Source organism: Amblyomma americanum, chromosome 6, assembly GCF_052857255.1.
Source record: "Amblyomma americanum isolate KBUSLIRL-KWMA chromosome 6, ASM5285725v1, whole genome shotgun sequence".
Taxonomy (NCBI): Eukaryota; Metazoa; Arthropoda; class Arachnida; order Ixodida; family Ixodidae; genus Amblyomma; species Amblyomma americanum.
The window spans coordinates 24,035,765-24,057,265 of NC_135502.1; the positions used below are offsets into that span (position 1 = coordinate 24,035,765).

At 46.3% G+C, this 21,501-nt stretch overlaps 1 protein-coding gene across 2 annotated transcripts in view; it reads left to right on the forward strand.

Annotated features, from left to right (window-relative positions):
• The window catches only part of LOC144136455 (aminopeptidase N-like), an 82,174-nt gene extending 68,284 nt beyond the window's left edge, over window positions 1–13,890 (forward strand). For both annotated transcript variants that reach the window (XM_077668790.1, XM_077668791.1), the window contains exons 13-21: window positions 849–982; window positions 1,320–1,375; window positions 1,856–2,003; window positions 2,278–2,357; window positions 2,846–2,959; window positions 3,892–4,059; window positions 8,331–8,474; window positions 9,525–9,606; window positions 11,925–13,890. In XM_077668790.1, the coding sequence (XP_077524916.1) occupies window positions 849–982; window positions 1,320–1,375; window positions 1,856–2,003; window positions 2,278–2,357; window positions 2,846–2,959; window positions 3,892–4,059; window positions 8,331–8,474; window positions 9,525–9,606; window positions 11,925–12,074 (1,076 nt within the window). In that variant the 3' untranslated portion in view covers window positions 12,075–13,890. The remainder of the gene's footprint in view (window positions 1–848; window positions 983–1,319; window positions 1,376–1,855; window positions 2,004–2,277; window positions 2,358–2,845; window positions 2,960–3,891; window positions 4,060–8,330; window positions 8,475–9,524; window positions 9,607–11,924) is intronic.
• Window positions 13,891–21,501: the final 7,611 nt, after the last annotated feature.

Below are 21,501 nucleotides of genomic sequence, written 5' to 3' on the forward strand. Positions count from 1 at the left end.
TATGCTGTTAGGCCTTCCAATGATTTTCCACGGGGCACCGTTGAGGACCAAAGCACCAGAGTTTCTACTAAGCACAGGTAATCGTCCCAGTATTGCAAATTGATGATTTCACTCTGGTTTTTTGTTGGACGGGCTTTTGCCAATACATTTCCAGCATAGGGGCAATTAGCTGTGCTGCGGGGGTGGTGGCGCAGTAAGCGTGACCAAAAACGTGTAAGAGAGCATAAGCGCACTTTCCTTTAGCGTATGTAGATGAAGCCGTATGGCAAAGAGACCGCGTGAATTAAAGATTTGGACAGTTGCTCGTACGTTCTCTTAACTCTTACCTCGAAATCCAAACCTGGGCCGTCCAGCAGGTCTCGGCGGCTCTTGAAAGCCAAAGGCCGAGCGAAACCGACGGAACGTTGCCCCTCAGGGCGACCGACCGCGGGAGTAACACGCGCTGGAGTTGAGTAGAGACCACCCGCTGGGAAGACGTCAGGGCCCGCGTCGCGGCGCCATTTAGTCATGGTGTCGTTCTGCAGGCGACTTAACAAAGTTGTTTCCTCCTCCTCCCCCTCCTCCTCCTCCTCCTCCTCGTACGTTGTCGACTTGAAACAATAATTGCGATTCGAAGGTTGCTACTCGGGCCCGGCGTCACCTCAGCGCTCATCAACAACGACCCGAAGTTGTCGGTGCTCTGTGGTAGGCATCTCGGCTGCTTGGAGGGCGCTCCAAGTAACAGCCTTGTCTTGCGTACCTACTGAACCTCTTAGTGAACTTCATTGAGCTGTGTTTTGTGGCACCTACATGTTTTACCTGGGCCTTTCTCGGAAGTTACAACTTGAGCTCTATTTTTCGTTCTGCAGGCACTATTACCGATCTACCGACATCAAAATCCCAGTGGTTCATCGCGAACATTCAGCAGGTTGGCTTTTACAAGGTCAATTATGATGAGCAAAATTGGAAGCTGCTCATTGATCAACTTATGACGAAGCACACGGTAAGTGAATTCATTGATTTGAACGCGATGCCGTTGGCCCAAAGTCTCTTGTTGCGGAAAATTCCTTGAAATAAAAGGCAATTTCTTGGCAGGAAAACCACAACTGAGCCTTGAAACTGCTGATACCCCCCCCCCCCCCCTAAACTTTGTTCTTTGCTAGCTGTTAAGCGTTACGTACTCCGATTTCTATAGCACCATTAAAATTATCTAACGTATTTCGATAAATCTTGAGTATTTGCTGCAAGCGATCGACGCCTTACAAAAACGGGCGTGAATGCCATGTGCTGCTCCATTATTCTGTGCTAGAGCATGCAGATATCATCTCCTTTCATTCCAGGACATACATGTCATCAACAGAGCCCAGCTTCTTGACGACGTATTGGATCTGGCCAGGTTCGTTAGTCTCAACTATTATGCATGGTCACTGCCAACCGGTCGCATTCCATAGCCATAAACTCGATTGGGATAATAGCACTTTCACTGAAAGTTACTGCCGCGTTGAAAAAATACTGCTTTTTTGTCCCAGAAACATATTCCCAGAAACATATGCTTTGGCACTCAAATGTCGCGTCAATAGTTGTTGATGGAACGTTAACTCAGACGGAACACCGAACCCTTTCACGGAACTTGAGAACACCTAAAATAAAATGCCAGTGACTTCTATCGCTGCCTGTTCTGACGCTATAAACTACGGCCTTCTAGGATGCACCCGTCTTTGGCTTTGGATCCTTACACGCTCCGAATCCCTGCACTCTAATAAGCAGACGTTCCTGCATTGGCTTGCATTTTGCAATCCTTGCACGCCGTACTTCCGGCATGTCGTAACTACCTTATCCTCTCCTGTCGCTGTGATTTTGTTGCGTCCTTCCGCAGGGCCGGTGTCGTGGACTACGGGCTGGCGCTGGACGCAACGCAGTACCTGTCCAAGGAGGAATCGTACATCGCATGGAACCCCACAGCCTCAAACCTCGGCTTCATCAGCCGCATGCTGGAGACCACCGAGGTGTATGGAAAATGGAAGGTCAGTCACGCCACCGTCACGCCACCGTCACGCCACCTTCATTCGTGTCTTCTTACACTGGACGGCTGGTTGCAGTCCCAGTACAAGCCATTGTATTGCGGCTCTGATTTCCTCTTTCACTCATGTTGCGCTTGCTCTAGGCTTAATTTTGAGCTTGTAATCGATGAATATGCGTCAAATTCACCATAAGTGAACGACAAGGCTTACACCGGACTTATGCGGAAGAGCTCAGTGTAGCTTGACAGATCATGACCTTTTATTCTTTTTCCGGCAGAAATATCTCCTGAGCCTTGTGAAGCCGAACTATGACCGCCTGACTTGGCATGAAGAAGAAGGGGAATCCATTTTGACTACGTAAGTTGATATTTCTTCGCACTAATCGCAAATAATGTGGCACTGTCGAGTGAAGAGATTGGGGTTTAATGCATTTTATACCATTTTCACACAATGTTTAGAGATGCGGGAACGAACAAACATTACTATAGATGTGACTGCTACCTAGGTCATCAATTGCAATAGCAGACAGGACAATGAAGGCTTCTTTATTAGTAAAGCTATCGAAAGAACAGCATGACAGCACCACACGCTCCTGTCCTGGGAGCTTGTCATGCCTTTCCTGTTTTTACAATAGCGTAGTTTCACAAATTCACGTTGTATGGAGGGCAGGCTTCTAGAACGGGTGCTAGTTTAAGGCTGCCTTCGTTTTCTAGTTCGAACAAGCAAGTTAATCGCTGCAGTTCTGATAACTCCTTCGCCGCCTCCAATGCCATTCTGTGAATAAGTACAGTTAATCAATCATCGATGAGATCAATAATGCGTTAACCACGACGCTGCCGTCCCAGGTTCCTCCGCACTGACATGTACGCCACTGCCTGCACGTTGGGCTACGAGAACTGCGTCAGCGAGGCGCTCAACTATTTCCGCGCCTGGAAGAACAGCAAAGCAGAGAAGAGTCCGTAAGTGGCCCCCTTTCTTGCTTCGTGCTTTAGAGTAAATTTGTTTTCCTTGAGAACAGATTTCAGAAGTGGGAAAATGCCTGTGCATAACGAATTTCCTGGTGCATAATTTGTTACTGGATCCACAATAAACCTTCAGGGTGCAGCCCCGCGCAACTCAGTTATGTCATTTTTTTAATCTAATGAAGTGCAAGAAATCGAAATTAAGGACGTTAAATGTTGATCGGGGTACGCTGTCCGGCGTGCATACGCTCGGTTCGAGGCCGGCAGTGCTCAGGTGCAGGAACAGACGTGTGACTGTTCAGAAACATGCGTTTGAAGTAATTGGCGTCATCATAACGTAAAAGAGTTTTGTGATATTAGAGAAGTGCCGCGTCCAGGGCGGGTTCGCAACAAGTGAGCATGTGCAGAAGTTCATGTGCCCTGTGCAGAGCTCGGGCAGTTTTCGTTATAGTGCACCACTGCTTGTTATAGTGTTGCGGCTCGGAGCTGGCAATTTTTCGCATCAGTAAGGCCACCTGCTGGCCAACAAGAACAATATCAGGTGGTACTTGGTCATAAGAGGAATGTGGAAGCTGCCGATAGCGTATACTACCTGTGGTCACCTTATCCACGCGTGGCACAAAAATTAGGCCCGCTCGATTATGTTCCTGCCCTGGTCATGTAGCCCATTTGGGTACTGGGAACGGCTGATATTTTAGCGGGTGCAGTGGAGCTATTTCTGTGACTTCACAACCATTCATCCCATCATCAAGTCTACTTCTCCCTTTGCACCGAATTAGCACGACTGGTTTATAAGCACAGACCGGAATTTCAATTGTATTTGTGCATGTGCGCTGTATAAGTTTTCTGTTATACCCCACGACCTGCCGGTTACGAAGTTTGCTTTGTAGAGTTGCTCGCGTTGACACTTCAATTTTTCCCTGCCGCAGCATCAAGCCCAACTTTCGCTCGTTCGTGTACTGCACGGCCATCGCGCACGGCAATTACGACGACTGGGAGTTCATGTGGGACATGTACAACAAGACCACCGTGGCCTCGGAGAAAGTGAGGCGCCTGCAAAGCTTGGCCTGTTCCAGGGAACCATGGGTCCTCAACAGGTGCGTGCGCTCCTCTTTTCGACAGGTTATGCTCCATCACCTGTATATCCCGAAGCTGAGTACAGCAGTGCAGCACCTGTCCGATAGAACTGATATCAAACACACCGCGACGAGCACTCTGCCTTCAGAAAAGCAGCGCTATACAAAGACGTTAAATGTTCTACGAAGGCCAGAGGTGAAGGTGTTTCTGTTTTGTTAAGCGCTGCAGCGGCATGCCAGTGGTAGTTATCGCTTCGCCGTGGCAGAATAATCTGATGCCCTTACTGTGACTGCAACCACACCGTGCCTTAGTGCAGTGCTACAAGTACAGGAGCTGACGTGGTAGCAGAAGTAGGTAGGAACAGGCCTGGTCAAAACAGGCGATGAGTTAGATCAGATCACTCCAGTGTCTTTGCTACGCAATCTGCCCTCATAATTGTCAGCATTTCTCAGCAACCACGCCTGGCAGAGATATATTTCCTCCAGTTCCGCGTGCGCGTCGACGTGATAGCAATGTAAAAAAGTCCTAGTGTTAAGTTACTTTGTTCTGCTTTCGTGTTCTTTGCTTGGCGAGTGCGCCGTCCTGAGGGCATCTTGTGTATCCAGCTTTTGGCTATGCTCTTTCACCGTTATCTGAAAGGTTTTACCCAAAGAAATTATTTAACACAAATGTTTAGCTTTCCTTAAACATTCTGGTGAGGCCTCTAGCATTAACGGCGAGGTCAGAGCAGCATTTGCAACATGGGCGAGTTCGCGGACGCATTCATTCACAGATTACGCATGTTGCGCGGGCAGATAAGTCACACAACCAATGAGAACCACTTTATCTATGCAACTCTATTTAGGTTACGACAACCGTAGCCAAGATATCACGGCTTTTCTCTTCACCTAGATACAAATACAATGCAGATAAGGCTTTCCTACGTAGAGCATACGCAATATAGGAGGTATTCACGTGACGTCATCCGCAAGGGGCGCTAGTGGCCGGCGCGGCATTCGCCATGTTGGTGGTCGCGCGCGCGGCAGCCGCAGCATTTACCTCGCTTGTGACGTGTGAAATGTGAGTGTATTTAGCGTCTCGCCGCAAATCCTTTCTGTCTGACCGGTAACACCGTGTGACTGAGTGGATACGCCGTGAACTGCGCGAAGCAGAAAAGAGCGGGCACGCTGAAAATGTTACACTTTGTGAAAACGTCGACGCGTAGGAATGTGCAGGTGCCGGCGTGGTGTGCGACGTACTACAAGACGGCTGTCGTGCGTTGAATTCACCCATATTAAGGTCTGCCTTGTGCACGGCGTTATTTTGCTGACAGGTCGAGGAATTACAGCATGCAAATCTATGAGAGTGTGCAATTGCTTGACAAGCGGTCGACCCGGGCCCCACATCCGTGCTGAGGGTGCCGACGGCCGAAGTGCCGTTTTTCACCTAGGTGAGTAGTTAAACGTGTCTGTTTGTTTAGCTAGCTTAACTTGTCATCTCTGTCTTCTGAAAGTGACGTGTTACTACTGAATGTAGCGGAATCGCTGCACATCGCGTTGCTGCGAACCGGCTTACAGATTCCAGGTCTTGTGCACTGGAAGCAACGCTACGTTTCTACAATAAAACCTGCAAAACATTCTTGTTATGTCAGCCATTCGTGCTGCGAGTGCATGGCAGTATTTGCGCGACCATTTTATCGCGTAAATAAAGCAGCTATGACGCAATATGCGTTTTTGCTGAAACAATGAAGCTTCGGCAGTTCGCGGACTACAGCCGCTGGAAATATGATTTTCTGCAGCGTCCGTTTAGGAATATGGGTAATCAATCATGTGCTGTGTTATCCACCATGTGTCCTGCATGAGTAGCTGACAGTTATGAACTGATATTAAAAGCGGCAAGTCGTGTACATTCTTGCGTGCAATGCAGCCGGCCAGTTTTGCTGCCGAGTTGCGGCACGTAGCTCGGTTAAATTACGGCACAGAATTCTGCTGCAAACTTGATGCACAATAAGCGTTCCACAAAGAAAAGTGGACGTTGTCGCATTGAACAACGTGCAAAGATGTTACGGTTCACTAACAATTCAGGCCGGATACCTCACGGCGTACCGTGACACTGCGCGAGCTTACGTGAAACGACCGCAAACGTGGCGCGTTTGCCGCGGCGACGCTCGCGCCGTCTGGTAGCGCGGCCTCAGTGAATACCTCCTGTACGTTTCTAGCATACCGGAGACGTATACCGGAGACGTATACCGGTTTACCGGACGCCGGCTGCGCACGCGCAATGGCTCCTCCTAACCCCAACAATGCCACTGCGCATGAGCAGGTGGGGTCCGGTAAACCGGTATACGTCTCCAGTATGCTAAAACGTCTATTGCGTATGCGTTCCGCACGAACTCATACGAATGAGGAAATTCCTATAGAGGGACGAAACACACAAGGCACAAAGGCCCAGTACACGGACTGCTGACTTCATCTTCTCATTTTCCACCTGTAGGCGTTTTTTTTTTTAGCGTTAAAAGAGAACTTCTTAATGCGAACCAAAGTCGGTCGCAGTGAAACCATTATTTTCAATTTTCTTTCTCGTTTTTGTACTCGGCTCGGTTGCCATGCCGACTGTGCGGAACTGAACGGAACTGAGCAATCGGCCGGCTCTCGCTGGTCCTGCTTCGTCAAGCTGCGCTCATTTTGCCTTTCGATAACATCGCAGTTCAAAATAGCCCCACAGAGGATCGCGGCGCAAATAGCAGCAGCTAATGGAAGGGGGAGAGGGACCTGCGGCCCCTGCTCGGTCCTCAGCTAGGTGTCTTTCGCAAACTACGGCGGTCGCTGGAAACCGTGATCCCCTCCCCGAGGTAACTTAACGCTTTCCTTTGAAGTCGCCGTCTTGCTCAACTACTGCCCCTTTCTCAAGGTGAAAGCAGAAGTGAAAACGGCGCTGCAGGCGTCGTTGGTGCGGAACCCCCCCCCCCTCCCCCCCCCCCAATCACCGTCTCCCAGGGCAACGTAGAAACGGTGCGGTTGAATCCCAGAAGGGAAACACCGGAGGGCAGAGAGGGGCTGTTTGCTCCCGACTTCGTTTACCTGAGGGAAATAGTAGTGCACAGTTGGAATCGATCGTTTTGGAACGAACATTTATCGCGTTCAAAGTCGCGCACTTTGCCCGAAATTAAAGCGCGCGTGCTATCAAGCGGACGAGGTTGGAATGTAAAATGCAGAAGCTTCGTCTCACGCCCAAACATAGCGCTATTAACGAACGCCGGCCGAATAATTGTCCGGGACCTACATGTTGGTGTTGAATACGACGCTGTATTTTTTACCCTCATTACGATGAGCGCTTCGTCAGGAACCTTAGCCCCTTTTTGCGTTAATATATAACCGCGGGCCTGCGTGTTTCCCTTGCTACCCAAAATTAACGATCATTGCTGCTTACTATTGCGTAAGGGGCGAAACTGAAATCCTAGCTGCGTCTTATGCAGCAAAAATCTTCGACGACTTCAAACAAAATAGCGCTAACAAAATGTGCACACAATATAAAGAAGCGGGCGCCAGCATCCGAGTCCCCTTCATATAATTACTATAGTGGGCTTCTCTTATTCGGGTATGTCTGCTTTTTAACGCACATTGTTTTCTTATAGATCACGCAAGAAGGTAATACGTGAGGTGGGTACCCAAGAGTTAAGGAACCGAAAATTAAGTCGTAAGCGTAAGAGATGGTTTGCAGCGTTTTCTAGAAGAGTTTCTGGACAGGTGAAAGTGGCACTGCCGTGGAAGGGGGCTCTTTCACCCTGACGATGTTTAGCTGCACGAGTAAAAAAAAAAAAATGTGTGGAATAAGACATGATCCAAATACGTACGCCATTCAGCACTGAAACGCGTGGCCGATAAGATGTTATCTGTAGCCGTTAGGCTGTGGGCGCGCTTCCATCGATGTGGTATGTATGCACGTACACCTATTTCCTGCACCATCCAACCTGCCTAGCGCCTTCCTGTTGTAACGCCAACAATCCCAACCCACGATTGGATTACCTCTTAGGAGGCCAGTTTCTGGGCAGGTGAAAGTGGCACTGCTGTGGAAAAGGGCATCTTGCATACACGTCTCGAAGATCGAAACATTTTTTTTTGTCTACAAACAGACGCCAGTACTGTTACTGTTAATGGTTTTGTCTATTTGTGGGGATATTCTCTATATCGTTAAGACCGTTGTAGGTCTTAGATTTTTGCTTTGCCGTGTTCTGCCATAATGTTGGGATAAATACGAGTAGCAAGTCGGCGTGATAAGGACACTACGATTGTGTGGCGCTTTCACCTCGCAGTTTCCTGATGAAGTCAATCACGCCCGACTCCGGCGTTCGCCGGCAGGACGGCGCGGCGGTCATCGGCGCAGTCGCTTCTACTGTCTTCGGCCGGAGCCTGCTGTTCAACTTCCTCCTGGAGAACTGGGAAACCATCTACAAGACGTATGTAAAATTTAGTGCAGTGAGTTCTAACGAAGCCTCCCCTGTTGAGAGAAGATGGCTCTGCGTCCATCATGGCGATGACGACCTGATAAATAAGCGTTGTTGCTCGCTACCTTCTAGTGCAGTCTACGTCGAAAGTCCCCGGACCACGCCGTTTGCTGCTGAGTCACGTAGTGGGGCACTGAACGCAACCCTGAGGCTGCATGGTGGTGTTCAATACGATGATGTATTTTTTTATCCTCATTACGATGAGCGCTGCTTCAGAAACCTTAGCCATTTTTGTGTTGATATAAAACCGCAGACCTGCATGTTTCCCTTGCTACCCAAGATTAACGACCATTGCTGCTTACTATTGAGTAAGGGGCAAAACTGAAATCCAAGCCGCGTCTTATGTAGCAAAAATCTTCCACGCGCCACTTGACAGTTGTGACACTGCGACTGTGTGGCGCCTTCATCTCGCAGTTTTCTGGTGAAGTCAATCACGCCCGACTCCGGCGCTCGCCTGAGTGGGTTGCAAGATGACAGAGGGGTGAGGGTGGACGGTTTTCGTCACCCTTCCGGAAATTTATAGTTTCAAAGTGGCCGTAATGTCTCACTGCATTCTCAGTAGCAAACCCTATGACCTATGAGCTTTTCAGCAAGGTTGTACAAAAGAGTAGCCATAAATTTTATGACATCTGCTCTAACTTTGTGCCGTTGCATTTTTTTGTTCTCTTTAAGGTCCCGCATAAACGCTCTTTAACGCGTTTCAGTTGCGTTCAGAAGCAAAGAAACATCATAACTGCGGCGAACTACATTCATAAACGGGTTATCCTTTGTCATGGACAACTTATGAGGCGTTTTACGATTATGTCATGTGGCTGCTAAAATATGAAACATTCTTCATAACGATCTGGTTTGTGCTGGTTTCTCTCTTACAGCGAGAAAACGAACATGTTAAGAAATCTCGGCGTGCCCTAAATGTTTTCTTCAATGAGCGCCGTTTTAGTGGTAACCATTCGGCAAATTGGCGCAGTGCAGTCAGTGTGTTCTCTTTAACCTTCTATGCAGCTATTCATCTGGTGCGTTCTCACTTCCCCGGATCTTCAGTTCAGCCAGTGGCTCGATTCATTCCCGCTTCCAGCTGGAGATGGTGAGTGGCTGCTTTCTGTATTTGAACCGGAGCCCCGGACGTAGGTTGCTTCATGTGTCTGGGCATCTTGCATACACGTCTCGAAGATCGAAGCATTTTTTTGTTTACAAACACATGTCAGTACTGTTACTGTTTAGCCGTTTTGTCTGTATTTGTGGGGATATTATCTATATCGCTAAGACCGTTGTAGGTCTGAGATTTTTGCTTTGCCGTGTTCAGCCATAATGTTGGGATTATGGTTGTATGGATGCGGGGTTAATAGGAGTAGCAAGTTGGCCTGATAGCGATGATAATATGCGGCTTTCCACAATGCGAAGCATTGTATATCGCATCATATTTGTTTTTCTGTTTTTTTTGCTTGCTCTTGTTGCGTTTGACCAACGTCTTGTCCTTTGTGCACAACGCGATCCCAGTAACAGCAGAGATACTGAAACCGCTTTGAGTGCATTAGCAAACTTTAACGGCGTGGACAGGGCCGAAACGTAAACACATTGGCTCCATTTCTTATGTTTTTGTTGTCTGCGATCCCAGCTGCCTTAATGCGAGTTAGTAACGATTCTCTTGCCAAACAGACCTCGTAAATTTCTCGCTTAACCAACAACTAGACTTATATTACTGGATGTTGGATTGTGGGCTGTACCCTGCATTTTGCACGCAGCAGAAAAAGCTGGTTGAAAGAAGGCACGAGGAGTAGCAGTCGGTGAGAGGGACCGGCCGTCGTCTCTTTGTTAATTTTTTATTCAAATAAGCTTTTTGTCGAGCAAGTAGCGTTGATTTTGTGATGCCCATTGTACCGAGTCAAAAAACTTAATCGTTGCGAGGGCGCGCGGGATTACATGTTCTCGCTTTTTGTCGGATAAGTATTGTGTAGCTGCTGGACATGAGCAGGGCGTGTAATTCGCAGTAGTATTAACTGGCGCAGTTTTAGAATAGATGCCAAAGGAAGAAAAATGCAGCGGGTAACGAGAGATCGAGTGAAGTCAAGTGACTGACTCAGTATGCTGGGATGAAGTTAACATGGCTGACACAAGACAAGCTGAGTAACTGGAGGTCGTTGGGAGACGCCTCAGTCCTGCACATGGAGCAAGGAGATATAGGAGAGTTCCGTAACGTAGAACGTTCGGCCATTTGGCAATATTTAGGGAAATACCGCACACGCACACAGAAAAAAAAAACGAAATGCTATTAAAGGGCAGGACTAAAATAATGCGTTTCTCCCTTTTTTAATTTTATCTTACGCTGTAGGTACCTGCTGACTAGCGCTTACGATCATCTCTGTTTCGTAACTTTGCCTTGGAACGGGCACAGTTCCTTGTGTGTTTTCGCAAAAAGAGCATACGCAAGGCGTTCGCTTTGCAGTCCCACACTTCGCGCGCCACTTTGTCCAGTCGTAACTCATTCAGTTTGGCAACCGCCCGGGACGTGACCTTAACCGGTTTAAGGCTGGAGGTCTTTAACTTCTTGCTAATAGCTTTAATAGCCTTCGTCTTCTACATATTGTTGGGAAGAAGTGTGAAGCCTTTTTCTTTTTACGACAACATCAAATGCAAGTTATTGTCTCGAAGACGTACAGTGCCCTGGAGCGCTGGGCAACGATCACGTTTACAGATTAGAGTTCTAATTGACTAGTCAACACCTTACACCGCAACTTGGTCTCTCCTGAACTTCAGCCTTTATCGCGATCCTGCAACCGCATCTTAGCAGTTCATATGAGAGGTCATTCCAGTACCGCGCCTTGTGAGAAGTGTGGCGGAAGTCACGTGGTTCTGAAGGCCATTCGTCCAGGCATCATAGCAACGGCGTGTACTAGCTGTGAGAATGTTTAGAGGCGCTTTATGGCAATGGAGGTGATGCAGCACCTCGGCAGAGGTTCCGTGCCTCACCTCATGGAAACGCCCATGCACTGGCGGTGTTCGGAGATAGGTGAACAAGAAGTGAAAGAATCAGGATAATTTACTTACTGGCAAATAGAAACAAAAATCGCAACACTTTGATCTTAGCCAAAATACCGAGAAGAGCGCCATGTTCTTTTCTTTTTTTGCGGGGCTTCACAAACGATTACGTAATGACCGCTTCGGTCTTTCTCCATGGTATCCATAGTCCTGCAGTAACTTGGTTGATAGTGGTGATGACGATGGTGACGATGGTGATGGTGCTTGCGATGGATGCCGCCCTCTGTATCCACACCTCAGTTCATTCCGCCGTTCTTGCATCTCTCCAGTTCGTTGTGTTGCTGCAGGACGTATGGTTATGGTCCATAGGTTTATACGCATCGTACTCGCCCAGTACATTCTTGTCCTCTACCCATGTCTGTGCAGCTGGCCGCGTTCTACGAGAAACACAAGGACACCGTGTCGGCAGTGGGGCGCACCTACAAGCAGACCGTGGAGAAGGCCGAGTCCAACATCCGCTGGAAGGAGAAGTACTACGCTCGGATACGGGATTGGATCAACGAGAAAATAAAGTAGCCGCCCGGCCTGCTCGCTTAGGCACCCTAGGTTACCAAATTGCAAAAAAAGCAGACGAGTCCACTCTTATGTCTTCTGTTAATGTGCCCCTTAGTCCTCATCTCTGCGCTGATGCTTTGCAAGTGGATGGAGGTCAATTTTTGTTAGACATATCCTCAGATGTTAGGCCTGCCTGCCTGAGTGAATTTAAGCACGAAAATTCTTCTTGTAATGTTCGACGTGAATTTCAAGCGTGATTCTACCTGGAAGAAACGGAACATGGAGAGTCGAGTGTACTATACATGTTACTGCATGCTCTGTTGGGTTATCTTGGTGTTTTCACGAAAATGCGGGGATCAACACATTGTCAAGTCTTATCGAAGCTCAGCACGTTGCACGTCCACAGGAAGATCTGGGATGCCAATGCATAGTAGAGCCTCCCAAACATTACAGCCCACTTTGGGTTTGTGCACTGCTGTGTGCACAATATCACTAGAAGCGGTTAGCTTCTTTTACTTAAAAAAATATGTTAAAATCATACATCTGTTAGATGATGCCTGGTTTGTCTAAACGCAGACTTTTTCAAAACCAGCATCATATCTCTGATTAGCACCTGCTTGGCGGAGCACCAAGCATCAAACAGCAGAGCAAATTTTGCTGCACACTATATCTATACGGCCTTGAATATGTGACTTTAGCGCTTTCAGCCTCCACGACTTGGCCTCAGCGTAGTATAACTTGCCACGGAAAATGTTTTCGGCAATAGCAGGTCAGAGGCTTTTTTAGCAGTGTACTTTTTTGACGAAGACATATTGCCGGGCACTTGCAGTTTTTCTAGCCTGCTTTCTGTATCGACATAATAGTTTTAATTGCTGCTGCAGGACGAAAAATGCCGGTGCCTGCCGGCGGAATGGCTGATACATCTTGTTTGCCAATGCGCGGAGATCACGCAAGACGTTTTAGAATACAGGCATATTTTTTACTGCGCGCGTATATTACAGCAGCAGTGCAAGCCGTGGCCCATTGATTCTTTTTATTTGTGATGTTTCCCGGTGCGTCATATCGATATGCCTTGCATTTTATTCTGAAAACCTTGTACAGATTTCTGTAATATAGAGCGAGCAGGCCTTTCGCGCCTTGCTCACCAGGTTCGCGCATTTCACCACAGTGTTATCCGTCTTCATCGCAAAGCAGTGGTAGTACTCTGTGCGCTTGTTTCTAAGTTTGCGCGTGATGATTCTTTAGTTAGTTTAATAGCTACGAGTGTTTTTACCCTTTAGACTATTTGGTGGTACGCGCACTATGACCCATATCTTTGTAGTTTTGAATATGCATATTTTCTCAGATCGTCAAGCATTGTTCTTGCTTAATTATGTGCACCTCTCACCGCAAGAATCATTCTGAATATGCGCCGTCGTCATTTCTTGGTCTCTGAATGTACAGACCTCACAACTCTTACCAACAACGCCCAAGCGTCTTTGATATTTCTTAACGTGATGACCGCTACCGTTATTGATGAACGGGGTGCGTCAGCTGCGAGATATTGGGTCTGGCTGGTTGTCCCAGCGCTTTTGTGCATTACGGGCCATTTTGAGCCTCAGTAATTGTCGACACAAACGCATGTCAGGTGCGTTCAAGCGTTGTTACTAAGAGTTGTGAGGCATCCATTTCTGTGAACTGCCTGCAGCTCTTTTGTGATTTATTGGCATCACAAGTACTGTAACGAGAGACATTATGAAGAACTATATTCCTCATTGGCAGATATTTTTCATCTGCTCCATTCCACGACAGCTGATGTCCTGTAAACTTACTGTAAATAAAGGACTTCCAGGTACGACCACCAGCCCACTTTCCTGAGCCCAGTTGCCGGCTCGGGTTGAGCCTGTATTTCACTTGGCGAGTGGCAGATGTCCAGTAGGCTTATACTGCCCTCTACTGTCCAGATATAAATGAATGCATTTCAGAAATCGAGGCTTGAAGCAGTTGCTTGGTGAGATGGGATACGAGTACGGCTGGTGTTGGCGCCTATTTTGATTGTGTCCCTTAGAGACCTTAGACCATCCTTCGCCACACTCACTAAACTAACACCATCATAGTGCTCACGGACAGCCAGGAGGCATGCCTTTCCGGGATCCCAAATGCAGTGGTACCGGCCGCCTTCCTGTGACCTATGACGGGATTCCATTCACCTGCATCACAACGGTGCAACATCGGGATTTCAATAGCGCACTCTGCTGGCGTTTAGCGATGCGGGGGGAAAATGAGAAAAACTGCGCAGTAAATGTCGAGCGATGTACAAACTGCACGCTCGAGCTCCTTCGCACTGTGCGTTGCGAGGAGATGGTGGTTATGGGGAGAGGAAACTATACGCAAAAAGATCCGTCTCTTCTCGTTTGGTTGCTCGCGCAGTGACCGCTATGGGGGCGGCGCTTTTGCTTCCATGGGCGGAACAATGCGCCCGACAATGAATATCGGAAGTGTAGACAACGCAGTTATTAATTTGCCCTTAAGGTAGAGAGACGGGGCACATTACAGTGGACAGGTGCTACGAGAATACAAAATTAGCTTCATGAAAAACCCTACCACTAATACACAAGAGAGATAATCTAATACCACGCGGTGGCACCTAATGATAAGAGAAGGACAAAAATACTCTCGTATACGTTGTCAAAATATAAATTCTAGAAATGAGGTAGTGCAACAGATCTTTTTGATGAAGATTCTGATTAAGAAGCAGAAACACAAAAAGGTAACCCCGCACAGGCTAAAATGTACACCTAAATATCAAGCAACAATATGAAAGAGTTCAGATATGCAAGGTCGAATCACAAAATCGTGTAACTGCATTATGCTTATAAGTAACGGAGAAGTTTTTTGCTATATTAAGGAAGGGATGTGTTGGCGCCAAAGACAGCGATAGTATGCAGTATGCTAACCTGATTATGGCCACGAGAAGAAGATATGAATATGAATATATGACGCGCACTATGATTCATATGAAAGATGCTGGTATGATGAATGTGTGCAAAATACTATATTTTGCGAGAGAGATCAATGCGTGAAAGCTTTCGGCGAGTGGACAAACTGCAGGTGGTTTGATAAGGATTTCATAAATTCATGTTATATTTACTGCCCGATTGAAGTTATCTAAAATTAAGTTGGCTGAGTGGTTTTGTAGAGATCAGGGTCTCTATTGGTGCTGTATGATTGGTGTCTCAATTTATGAATCATAAGCTGCGACAGAATGAATGGCGTATAGAAATCACTAATCATGATGGCGCGTGGGTAAAACTTTGTCGCAAGTGTCTCAAAGTGCGATGAGCTTTGTTTTGCACTATAAATATGCTATTTTTAAGACAAGTGGTTATGTTCACTTCCAAATGACGGTGCGAGGTCATGCTTGCTAACCAAGCATTAGTAAGGGAACAATTTTAAAAATTGGACCAGTGCGACAAACTGATCGCTTTTCATTTATTAATATTAAGCTTCATTTTCCACACATCAGACCACTCAGTGATTCCATTTAAGCCAAGCTGTAGCGGTGCTGTGTCATTGATGATCATTTATTAACCCTTAAGAGTCCCGTAAGCTGTAGAGTTGCTGCGTCAGAGTCATAATTATAATTTATTTATGCTTAAGGGTACCGTTAGGGGCATTACACAAGGTGTCGAAGCAGCGTTCATACATGCGTTAAAGGTAAATTACGCGTTCATCCGCAAATAAACACGTTTTGATGAAATACGTTTTGACGCAGCTCATTAATTTACTCATGCCAGACACAAGACAGATTCTTGAGGGAGGCCGGAGCCGACAAGCACTGAGGAGTTTGGTTCATCTCATAAATAAATCGAACGCTTGTTATGAGGAAATTGCGGATCGAATTAAGTATAGTATCTAGCAGCGTCTAAGACACAATGCTTATTTAAAGTAGTAGGTGACACTGTCAAACGCCTAATCGAACTGAAGGAATATAAGATTTGTTGTGAAACCAGCATCAAGATTATAATGTGAATAATTTTCTGAATGTGACAAGCTTAAAGCTTATTTTAGCGAGGTAAGAGTTTATAATCAACTCTTAATTTTTGTAGGTTGCAAATTTTATTATGAGCTGCCAGGCTTTCCGTGTGAACGAAATCATGAACGCGACTCAAGGAAAAACGCAACTCGTGTAGATCGGTATTCCACGGCTCAAGTGCAGGCGTTGGAGCCCGAACATTTTCATAACCATTCTTTTATATCCTGTATCGCCTGACATTGGAGCTGCTGTTGTCTTGTATCTAATGTTAATGTGGCCTCTGATTCCTGAATTAAGGGTTTCCATTCTTAGGGGCCGTTCATTTAGATTCCCGATCATTTTCAAAACTTCAGCACGAAAAATCCTAAAGCTGTTCTTTTGGAGGCCGGGATTCCCCTCAACGTTACGACATAACTAAAAGTAAAAAAGGTCGACCAAGGCTTTCTATAAATAGGCACAAGTAAAACGGCCTCAGATTTAAAAAAAAGCTAAATCATATAACCTAGTGTAAATTTCACAATAGATAGAAACTTGCGTTAGCCCATCGTCGCTTCTTACGTCGTTTCCAAGCCCGCTGGCAGGCGATACGGCAGTGTTCTTGATTTTATGTGTCCCGCCATCAGTGATGTCGAAGATGTTGCGTCTGCTCACTGGCGAAGATTGCCCACATTCGCCAATGGACGCATGGACTGGCGGGCTTCCGTAGGCACTGACTGGATGACGGGTAAGAACGGTGTGGTGAAACTGATACCGCTTCTATAGCTTCACGTGAGACGTTGCCGTTGAGCTCGCACTGACCCCGACGATCCGCAACCGAACAGGATTTCCGGACAGGCACAGGAAGAGCTGAGGAACTGCACAATGGAGAGAATCGCACGTAAGCCGATCGATGGTTTGTTTCTTTCGCCATGCTTCCATTCGAATTATCGTTGCAACAAAATTCAACAGGCGCTCGCCATTTCACGCATTTCGCGTCCGTTCGTTTATTTGCGCGAATTGTTCTTCATGCGCGTGTTCTTACCAACTAACCCAATCTGTATCGCGACTCAGGTGCCCCTTTTGCTGTCAGCGCAAGGTGCCCGCCGACCGTATAGCGATGATGACAGAAAAAAACATAGTCATTTTTTTCCCCTACCTCTTTAGACAATGGCACGGTTTCAATGCGTGGTCCCTATAGTGACGTTATACAGGGCGTTTCACGTAACTTGAACCAATGATTAAATAACAAAAGTGGCGCACCGGAGCTGAGTGAAACCAGCGACATATTGTTTTCCCACGTGTGGTGCTCCTCAATGTGATTAGATGACTAGCTTAGATTGGTTTTGCAAAAAATTTCATATTCACTTCAGGATCACGTGCGTTTGGTTAAGTTGCAGACGGGGTTACGAAACAGCCGATCCAGATTTTTTTTTTGTAGCAACATATCGTCTGCCTAATCCTTTTTTGCAGAGTTTAAAGACAGTTCGCGGAATATGAAAAAAAAAAAGTGATTGTGCTTTTGCGCTACCGGACTGCAGCGCTGCAGCGCGCGTCCTGGGTGAACGAAGCGTGCGCGCTCACCGTCTAGAAGTGAGCGGCAGACTCCGCTCTGAGCACAGCCTTGAAAGTGCGTCAGCATCCTGAACACGGAAAGCGCGCGTTGTGATCTGCGATACGTGATAGCCATGCCATCGACAGTCAGATCAAACTGAGCTTCTGTTGGGTGGGTATAACAGGGAAGCCATGTATTTCAAGGTACCCTCCGTTTTTTTTTTTAATTATTTTGCAGCCCGTCGAACATGGGCATTTTCAGTGCGCACGTTCTGTTCGTTCAAAACACGGTTGGGAACGCTGGAACATGGTAGCACATGAGCGCAGGCACGTGGTTTTTTTTTTCATATTTCGTGGATTTTCTTTAAATGTCGGAAAAAAGGACCACGTTGGAGGTACGTAGGAACCAAAAACTGAATCACTTCTTTCTTTACTCTCTCCTAAACTTAACGACCTTAAATTGAATATTAGGAAATTTGCCTAATTAATTGCTAAGTAATTAATTAAGCTGAATTTAAAATACTTTGAGGAGCTCAACACGACGGGAAACAATATGTCGTCGGTTTCACCCAGCTCCGGTATGCCACTTTTTTTTAAAATCCTTAGTTTAAGTTACGTAAAACACCCTGTATATGTATGTCAGCTGTTTGTACTGTGCTGTCCCGGAGTTTATGTCCAGACAAAGAGAAATAACAATTTGTATGGTATGTGAGGTTTGACACCTCGAATTCACACATAGTCTATCATGAGGACGCCGTAAAGGATGGTTCTGGATGAATTTACACCACCTCGGGTTCTTTAACGTGCGCCGACATCGCACAGCAGACAGGCGCTTTTACACTTCAGCTCCATCGAAATGCGGCTGCCACAGCCGGGATTCGATCTCGCGACCTTGGAAGCAGCAGCCGAAAATCTTGTAGTCCATCTCCTCGTTGAGAGTAGGGGCAACTAAAGATGATTTCTCTAGAACGGTTCGTTAGAACAGCTCACAGATGCGTAGCCGCACTCTGGTATTGGCCAGGACCTTTGGCTGCTGAACGTGTCTCTGCCTTCTCTCGCTTCTGGCGCTGTAGCTACAGTTGAGCCCAGATATATCGAACCCGGATATTTCGAATTATTGGCAATATCGAACACTGATGTTATCCTCTTGAAAATTCTGCGTAATAGTATAGTAAAGGCGCGCAACAAACTGAACTTCCATTTCTCCGGACATATCGAACTACAAGCTGCGTTCCTGCAAGATGCCACTTGTTTTAACGATGCTCCTACAGTCACGTTTCGCGCGCGGATACGGGTGTGCTGCACGACCTTTGGCATTTCGTTCCAGCGTTAGCGCTATGATGCATCGTTACGAGGGAAACATGCATGGAGCGTGCTTGAGGGTGGCCTTCGGTCTCTTGTCCTCGCCACATCTGTCATGCGGTGTTGCCAACGTATAGCTAAATATTAGCTCCAGCCGTCTCTTGGCTCGCTTCGCTGCCGATGGCGTCGTGCATAAGATGGCGTCGTGCAGTACGAGAGGTGTACTGGTAACAAGGTTGTAGACATTCTGTGATAGGCAGTGACTGGTCCGAAAGCACTGTTCACTGCGGCTTCGTTGCGAAGCAGGTCAATGGTTAGTGACGCCCAGTGCGTGGTGCTCTACCAGCTCGCCGGCGGGCGGCACGACACCAATGACGCTGCAGGAAGTGCGTCATTAGAGTTGGTGCGCTTTATCTTAGCTTCTAATGAACGAGTTTATTCTGCCCGTCTCGGATGTATTGAATTTCAGGTAAGGTGCCGTGTACACTACGCGGATCAATTTTCTAGGCTAAACGATAAGATGAAAGAAAACTCCAAATTATTTTGGAAGTATGTTAGAGGGTGTGGATGTGAATCGTTATTAATCATTGATATAATTTATAATGATCCGGTCCTCACTGATGAGGAACGTAAAGCGACGTGTCTTAACTAATTTAACTCTGTCTATTTACCGAAATATTAATTAAATTATGTGCCACCTGTGAGCAAGGTCCCTGCAATGCTGTCAGTTCAAAGTAGTGGAGGCGGTATTCAGCGACTGCTGGAAAACGTCGGCGAGGGTGAAGCTATTAGGCCCGATGGTATTGCGCAGAGTATTCTTAAAAGCTGCTCTGTGCCAATCTAGATTTATCTTTGATTTATAGGAAATCTTCACCAAAAGGCAGTTCACCGGATGACAAGAAAATCGCTCATGTCGTTCCTGTTCATAAGGGTGGTCCTATAAAAGATGCCAGCAATTAAGGCCCATATCATTAACATCAATAGCATGTAAAATCCTAAAATCCTTCAACGTATCTCATATACAGCGATAATGAGGCACATAGCTGAGAATAAATTGTTAATTTAAAGAACAGCATGGGTTACGCAAGGAGCTGTCTTGCACCATCCAGCTGACCGAATTTTATCACGACTTAGCATCAGGTGTCGAGGAAAGGGGGAAATAGACTGAGTTTTTTTTTGCGTTCACAAAACTTTTGTTACAGTGTCACATTCACTCCTCGTTAACAAGCTTCGAGTAATAAACATTCACTGCTCTGTACTAAAATGGATAGAAAACTACTTGTATCAGCGGCTACAGTGTGTTTTATTAAATGTTAAAAGCTCTGGGTACGTAAATGATGCAACAGGCGTTCCGCAAGACTCGGTTTCGGGACCACTCTTGTTCTTTGTATATGTAAATGATACCTCTGAAGGCATTGCATCCTCTGTGTTGTATGTTTGCCGACGACGACTGTGTTGTGCGTCGAAAAATTGTTACTGACCATGCTGTTTATTTACAAACGGATTTAACACGAATTCAGACCTGGTGTTCCACTCGGAAGATGAATTTAAATGTTAAAAAGTGCGTTAATGTGCATGTTTTGCCAAAAAGAAAACAAAAACAATTGATTCCCGGTATATGGTTAATAACGATATAATACGCAAAGAAGCTGCATATATGTGTGTAGGCTTAACACTGTCATCTGATTGTTCATGGAAGGCACATATGGTGACGACTTGGTGCGTAGAGCTAGTAGGGCACTGAATTTTATTCAAAGGAATTTGAGATGCTTGCATGTCAATTTAAGAACTATACTGTCTGTGCGAGCTGCGTTAGACCTATTTTGGAATATGGCTGTGCGGTTTCACACACTGAAAAAAAAATTCGAAACCGTGCAGCCAGAGTCGTCTTGGGTCCATTCAGAGGGAAGGACAGCGTAAGTGTCATATGAAAGACCAACTGTAAACTGGGAACTTGCCTCCCGCCGATGCAAATTTAGGCATAACTGTTCTATATAATTTACTACAATAAAACCAGTATTAACAGAGACACCTATCTTAAGAGCCGCACTATGTGTCCAGGCGCATAGACCAATCTCTTAAAATTTCGTCTTTGTTAAATCGATTGCAGAGTGGAATCGGTTAAATGAAACGCAAGTGTGATGTGTGAATGAAGATGTATTTTTTCCATACTATAACACTCCTGCTGTAAAGCCTTCGGGCGCTGCGGGGTAATGTCTGAATAAAGAAAAATCATGAACGAACTGGGCTGGTCCCGTGCTCGTGACCGCGCTATCCTGTTATCTTGTGCCCGCCCATCTATGAAGGCAGCATATCTACGCTACCATTAAATTTATATTTTACAATGCTGTACATATCAAAATTAGCACCCTGTATTATTTACTGCGTTCGCTAGCCAGCACACAAAAAAAATGAAACAACAACAACCGTACTTCCGAAATTAAGGATGCCGTATATGTGTCAGTAGTATAAATACTGGTTAGTTGGTTGTAGCGGTAAAAATGAAGTCCAACGTTTGTTCACTCTTTCTGTCGCTACGTGTCGAATTTTACCACTGGAACATGCATCCACAGTTGTCTGCCAGTACATCTTTAACGTCAC